The sequence below is a fragment of the Cebus imitator genome, unplaced genomic scaffold (genome assembly GCF_001604975.1).
Source record: "Cebus imitator isolate Cc_AM_T3 unplaced genomic scaffold, Cebus_imitator-1.0 Scaffold111, whole genome shotgun sequence".
NCBI classification, from domain to species: domain Eukaryota; kingdom Metazoa; phylum Chordata; class Mammalia; order Primates; family Cebidae; genus Cebus; species Cebus imitator.
The window spans coordinates 2,246,629-2,253,791 of NW_016107426.1; the positions used below are offsets into that span (position 1 = coordinate 2,246,629).

At 42.7% G+C, this 7,163-nt stretch overlaps 1 protein-coding gene across 8 annotated transcripts in view; it reads left to right on the top strand.

Annotated features, from left to right (window-relative positions):
* Positions 1-7,163, top strand: part of MAP3K13 (mitogen-activated protein kinase kinase kinase 13) — a 186,953-nt gene that overhangs the window by 125,834 nt on the left and 53,956 nt on the right. For 6 of the 8 annotated variants that reach the window (XM_037741950.1, XM_037741951.1, XM_017538391.2 and 3 more), the window contains one exon: positions 6,068-6,624. In XM_037741950.1, coding sequence (XP_037597878.1) covers positions 6,153-6,624 — 472 coding nt within the window. In that variant the 5' untranslated portion in view covers positions 6,068-6,152. Of the gene's footprint in view, positions 1-1,969; positions 2,011-6,067; positions 6,625-7,163 lie in introns of those variants that run through there. The other 2 variants (XM_017538389.2, XM_017538392.2) reach the window with 2 other exon arrangements.

A 7,163-nucleotide genomic window follows, 5' to 3' on the forward strand; every position in this document is an offset into this window, starting at 1 on the left:
AAAATCCTCCATTAGTAACATGGGAAATTGTATTGCATGATAGAAATCCAAGAATTTGAGGGCCACTGGCCACACTGCCTCCTCCACTCCTCCTTCTCTCTATATTGCATCTTGGGATCTTGGCACAAAACCAAGGTAATTTCCAGAAATTGGCAGTGCCCTGCCAAATGCACAGCTGCTGCTGTCTCCAACTCTTGCCTACTACTTTTGCACAAACCACTTCCTCCTCTAGAGGCCAAGAAACTCAGAATGCAGGGAGAGTGTGCTTCAAGGGCAGATGGGGAGCACTCTCTGGGCTGTTTGCAGATGAGAACTTTGAAAGGGCAGGAGCAGCATCACCTCCCCTCCAGACCTTCCCGTCTGCACTGTGCACTTCCCAGAGTACTTTCTACGGGATGAGGGTGCCATCCCAAGCTTGCCCTTCACCTCTCTGATGTTCCTTGTCTTTTTCCCTTTGACTATCAATGTTCCAAAATCTTGCCCCACTTCTTTCTGTCTCCTTCTAATGTATACTAGTTTTGATTTCTTGTGAATTGAAAGGACCAAACACTCAGTTCCCATGAGGGTCCCTGAGCCAGATTTAGACAGGGAGAGAGGAACCAAGAGGGCAAAAGACAGGCAGAGGTAGTGGCACCGCCTGTGTTCCCGCAGTTTCCACGTAACAGTCTCCTCCCTGTGCAGCGGCAGCATGTGGGTGTACACACAGCACAGGTGAAACTTCAGTATTTTTAGCTTCCTGCACTCTGCTAAAATGTAGTCAGCTCTGATCATATTTGAATATAGTCATAGTGTTGATTTTTCTTTCCCTTTGTTCATTTGCCTCTCAATTTCTCTGCCTTTGTGCGGTCACGTTGGACTGGATATTCTTGGCGAGCATGAGGAAATCCTATTTAAGTCCACATCTTTATACACACCTTGAAGTTTACCTGACCTCTGCCCACTGTGAGGGCAGTCAGTGGGCGGCCTCATGCTGCCCTGTGGATAGGTGCAGGGTCACCCTGCCAGGTGAGTGCTAGTGTTCCCTTGGGAATATTTTAGTGCATCTAGAATCGCACTGTGAATTACTATTGTTTTCATCACCGTGGGCCATGATACCATGGCTATTTGTTTCTCTTTGAATAGACAAACAACCATACTAGTGGAAAGAGCTGGGCTGAGGAAGGAGGACTCATCCAAGCTCCACCCACTAGTTAGTTATATTAAGCAAGTTGGCAATCTCTCGGAAATTTGATTCTCCTATGTAACATAAGTGGATTGAAACATATTCCTTCATTGTGTTGTTTTTCCCTGATCTCTTAAATATCAAACTGCATGTGATGACTGGGATTAAACTCATTCCCATCCCAATGGGAACGGGTCTACTTCACACTCATTCTTATCCTGCTGGAGATAGAAAAAGATTACAAAAAAAAAACAGATGTTCTTCTAACATTTTATGTATGAGCTCATCCTAACATGATGTCATTAGGTAGAAATTCAGGATAAAAAATTGACAAAGTAGAAATTTACTAGGAATTAATATAAAGCCTGATAATTTGATTCAAAAAAATAAATCACACAAATAAGTGTTTGGCTGAAATTCACATATGTATTTGGGTATGCAATTCACATGAGCCAATAGTATATAGGACTTGTGCTGTATAGCAGGGATTCCCAACCACCAGACCATGGGCAGGTACCAGTCTGTGGCCTGTTAGGAACTGGGCTGAACTGAGGGAGGTGAGCCGGGGTGGTGGGGGGGACGGAGCTTCCCTTGTATTTATAGCCACTCCCTGTCACTTGTATCATCAGCTGAGCTCCACCTCCTGTCAGATTGGTGGGGGCATTAGATTCTCATAGGAGCACAAACCCTGTTGTGAACTGTGCATGCGAGGGATCTAGGGATCTAGGTTGTGTGCCCCTGATGAGAATCTAATGCCTAATGATCTGTCACTTTCTCCCATCACCCCTAGATGAGACTGTCTAGTTGCAGGAAAACAAGCTCAGAGCTCCTATTGATTCTACATTATGGTGAGTTGTATAATTATTTCATTATATATTACGATGTAATTATAATAGAAATAAAGTGCACAATACATGTAATGCACTTGAATCACCTTGAGACCATCCCCCCTCCCTGGTCCATGGAAAAAGCATCTTCCACAAAACTGGTCCCTGGTGCCAAAAAGGTTGGGAGCTGCTGCTGTATAGGATAACCAGGAGTCCCAGCGGCCAAGGCAGACTGGAAGTAACTGCTGAGTCAGTGGCCAGGTCAGATAGTATGAAATCAGCAGTCTTAAAAGAGCTCAGGCAGGGCAAGGTCAGAGAGGCCAAAAGCAGGAGATAGCTCAAGGTGGGAGCAGGTGATCAGCAAGAAAATGTAATGAGGAGATCAGTGACGTCAAAGCTCAGAGATGTGCACGGAAGGACAGGGGACGGGGGCTGGAGTGGGCGGAATAGGGTCAACTCAAGCAAATAGCTGTTGCTGTCACAGAGGGCTCCAGTTTTTCTTCTTTCTTCCCCCTGCCCCAACCTTATATTCCCAGGCAGCTTCTCAAGGCCTAGATTTCTCCATACCCTATCATTTAAGTGCCTCTTAAGCTAACTCCGTCCAGTTAAAGTGATCTCTCTGGTTTGTTACGAGGGAAGAATCACCTGCATTGTATCATAAGTTTTCAGAGCCCACATGGGGAGCAGGAGTTACCCCTGCTGCACACTGCTCCCCCACGTTAACCACTGCTGTTTCTGGGTCAGCAACCCCCTCACACATGCCCTGGTCATTCTACTTCCCTGTCTCTGCCCATGCTCTTATTATCCCCTGACTTCCTTCCCCCTGTCACACACCTTACCTGCAAAGGTTCATCTCAAATCCTACCTCTGTTTTCATTGTTCCCATCTCTCTTGGCTCTGTAGAACGGCATATGGCTCATTCGTCATGGGGGATGATGGCGGGAGGTAATTCCTTCAGTGTAATCGTTAACTCCTTAAGTAGTCCATGAGCTTCAACAGCATAGGAACCGTGTCTTTAGAGACTGCATGCTACAGGAGAGAGTGTTGTGATTAGGAAGAATAACCTGGTATTTCATCCTGGCTCTGTGACCGTTAGCATCTACCTCTCTCTAGGCCTTCGTTTCCTTCTGTGAAAAACAGGGATAATCATTCTGTGTTCTGGATTTCTTACCTAGGGATCAAATACTTAGATCAAATGATCACAGATAACAGCACTTTTTAACCTGGAAAGCACTCTAAGAAAGTGAGGAGTTATTATAAGTTTTCCATCGTGTTGTAAAAAAGACAAAGGATTTCAGGAATCTGAACTTTGAGCTAGATTTTAATTCCTGCTCTGTTACTTATTGAATATATTACCTTAGAGAAGCTTCTTCTCTTGTGAAATAGAAGTGACACTATTGCAGTGCTATGGTGCTGGAGCTGGCTTATACACCAACTTGTACGAGCCAATGGTCAAATATTTAGAAACTTTGCAAGCTAGTTGTTAAAGTTTTATTAGCTTGAAATCTGCTATGGTGGGAATATTTACACCAGGGAAATCAGCAAACACTACAAATCAGATTGCTGTTGTCTTGGAAAGAGCTGATTTACCAGTGTATTGCTGATTATGTAAACAGGCTTCTGTAAATTGTAAAGCACTTTGTCTTATTTATCATTAAAAATAGTAATGACAACAGTAATGTTCTGTATCCACAGAACCTAGCCTAGTACATGCCACAGCTCTCAGTATATATTCTTTTTTCTTTTTTGAGACAGGGTCTCACTCTGTCGCCCAGGGTAGAGTGCAGTGGCACAAACACAGCTCACTGCAGCTTGGATTGCCTGGGCTCAAGTGATTCTCCTGCCTCAGCCTTCTACCCAAGTAGCTGATACTACAGGTGCACACCACCATGCCTGGCTAATTTTTGTATTTTTTGTAGAGATGAGGTTTTGCCATGTTATGTAAGCTGAGTATATATTCAATAAATGCATTTTAAATTTAGCTTTATGATTTGGAAACTTCTATCCCTGTGATAAATGAGCCCCATCTTTATCTTTCTTCCAATCTCTCTCTACAAAGTATCTTTTAAAAATCAGATAGCATCAATAAAAGCCCAGCTCCCTAGCTCAGTGCATGATGCATAGGAGGCCTTGAATTCTGTATGTCCGTAAGTTGAGCTAATTATCCTCTTTCCAAACCTTTCTTTCTGGCATTTCATATCTCAGTTATTGACATGTGTCTGTCTATTCATTATTCCAAGTAAGCGATTTGAAAAGTCTTCCTCCCCCCTTTTCTTTACCCACCTCCATGTCTAATCAGTTACTAGATCTTCCCAATTCTACCTCTTAAATCGTTCCTGTCCTCTTCACTGCCATTGCTAATGCCTTGTTCAGATCCAACTCATTTCTTTTTGAACTACACCTTCTAACTGGACCCTTAGTCTTTCCCTTTCAATCCAACCTCTGCCTCTATAGATGTGGTTTTAATTTATCTGGCCAAATTACTTCCTTGCTTAAAATTCCAGCCACTTTGGATTTCTCCTCTGTTTCACAGTCTTTCAAGCTTCCGTGCCCTCCTTCGTGGTTCCCCCACACCTGTAATCCTTCTCCCTCTTCCACTCACGCCTTTCTGACTTGCTTAATGAATGCCTATACTTCCTTCAGATGGATCAAAAGCTACCTACCACCTTTGAGCACCTTTCCCTGGAACTATTCCTCCTTCTTCTGTGCTCAGAGCACTTGCTTGATTCATTATAAGCACTGTTCTGTCAATCTTCATTGGTCTTTCTTTTATCCCCTCAGGAAAATGAGGTCATCTTCATACCCTGACCTCTAGTACATTCTAGATGCTTAGTACAGAGTGAAGGAAGGAACGACGACTACATAGGGATTTAAAAAGAAAGTAAATTTCTGCTAAGAACACACTTTGGCCCAGGCGGGGTGGCTCATGCCTGTAATCGAGCACTTTGGGAGGCCGAGATCGGTGGATCACCCTGAGGTCAGGAGTTCGAGAACAGCCTGGCCAACATAGTGAAACCCCGTCTCTACTAAAAATACAAAAAAAATTAGTTGGACGTGGTGGTGGGTGCCTGTAATCCCAGCTACTTAGGAGGCTGAGACAGGAGAATTGCTTGAACCTGGGAGGCAGAGGTTGCAGTGAGCCGACATCACACCACTGCAGTCCAGCCTGGGTAACAGAGCAAGACTCTGTCTCAAAAAAAAAAAAAAAAAAAAAAAAAAAAAAAAAAAAAAAAAAAAAAAAAAGAAAGAAAGAAAAGAAAAAGAAAAAGAAAAGAACATACTTTGAATAAATTTAAGATTGGTTATGCATGACCTGGCCAATCTAGAACACATCTTCACTTTTAAAGATTAGGTGGCCCCAAGAAATGATGCTAACAGACAGATCAGAAACAAAGAACAAGTTTAAAGAGCTAGGGGTTAGTCGCATTAGCCCAGATTTGGTGCAGTACAATAAAAACAAATTTTATATCTTAGAAATTTGTCTTGTCACAGACACATGACATTTATCTCCATGACTTAATGAATGCCTTATAAAGTAAAGCAGCGCCCCACTGGATAAGACACAAAAGCAAAGAGAAAAGATGAGTAGCAACTTATAATAACACAGGATGTAGTTTCTAATAAAACTAGTATATCAGAACAACCAAATTTCCCTTGTAGAAAGGGAAACAATTTTTCTAAAAATATCATAGATATTAATACAGAATGCTTGAAATACCGTGAAAATCACAACAATATAAACCTCTCCCAAATCTAACCACCTAAAATTAACTATTGTTAATTCTTTGGATTATTTTCCTTCAAGTCTTTTTTCTTATAGGTTTATTCTTTAAGTACATTTTTAAGTTAATGTGTATGTTGTCCTGACCTGTTTTTTATATTAATATGTCATGGATATTTTGTCATGTTCATACTCTTCCATAGCATGATTTTTCATTGCTGTACACATTTCCGTCATATAGACTAACCCGCAGGCTAACCAATCCCCATTGTTTTAATTTTTTTACTGCAAACAGAAGTGTTGTAGTGTGCATAATAAAGAAAGGATGATCTCATACCTCCCTCCTGTTTTTCTCAGGTTTTGGAGCCCTCTCTTAAGTCAGAAGTCTGCCCTAATAATCTTCTGAGTGTCATCTCAGGACCTCAGTTACACTCATGGCACAATGGCCAACTTTCAGGAGCACCTGAGCTGCTCCTCTTCTCCGCACTTACCCTTCAGTGAAAGCAAAACCTTCAATGGACTACAAGATGAACTCACAGCCATGGGGAACCACCCTTCTCCCAAGCTTGAGGACCAGCAGGAAAAGGGGATGGCACGAACAGAGCTAGTCGAGAGCGTGAACAGCCCCATCACCACGACAGTGTTGACAAGCGTAAGTGAGGATTCCAGGGACCAGTTTGAGAACAGCGTTCTTCAGCTAAGGGAACACGATGAATCAGAGATGGTGGTGTCTCAGGGGAGCAGCAACACAGTGGACAGAGAGAGCACGAGCGGAACTGAAGACATCAAGATTCAGTTCAGCAGGTCAGGCAGTGGCAGTGGTGGGTTTCTTGAAGGACTCTTTGGATGCTTGAGACCTGTATGGAATATCATTGGGAAGGCATATTCCACTGACTACAAATTGCAGCAGCAAGGTAAGCTAGAGTATGGACTTCGAAGATAATTCTCGCGTAAACACTGCATCAGCAGCACGATCACCACCATTAGCTGGGTAACCTGTGACCTTGGGGCAAATGAAAGAACCAGTGCCAGATGAATACCCCATTTCAGTTTCCAGCAGACCTGCTGAAGGGAAGAGATTCACATTTGACTGGTCGTTTTTGGTGGTAGCCCATCTTTTTGTGGTCCTCCACTCTAGTGGTGTCTAAAGAACGGTGCATATAAAACAATCTGTGGTATTATAAGAAGAAAACATGAGAGCTCCTGTTTAATTTATCTCATCATTTAAAATTCCTATTTTCATACATTGTCAGATGTATTTCATATTTTAATATAGTTGTGCAGATATATAACATGTAAAGAAATCAGGCAGCGGCTACATATTTTAAAATTTTTACCAGTGCTGTGGCTCACACTTGTATTCGCAGCACTTTGCGAGGCTGAGGCGGGTGGATCACTTGAGGTCAGGAGTTTGAGACCAGCCTGTCCAACATGGAGAAACCCTGTCTCTACT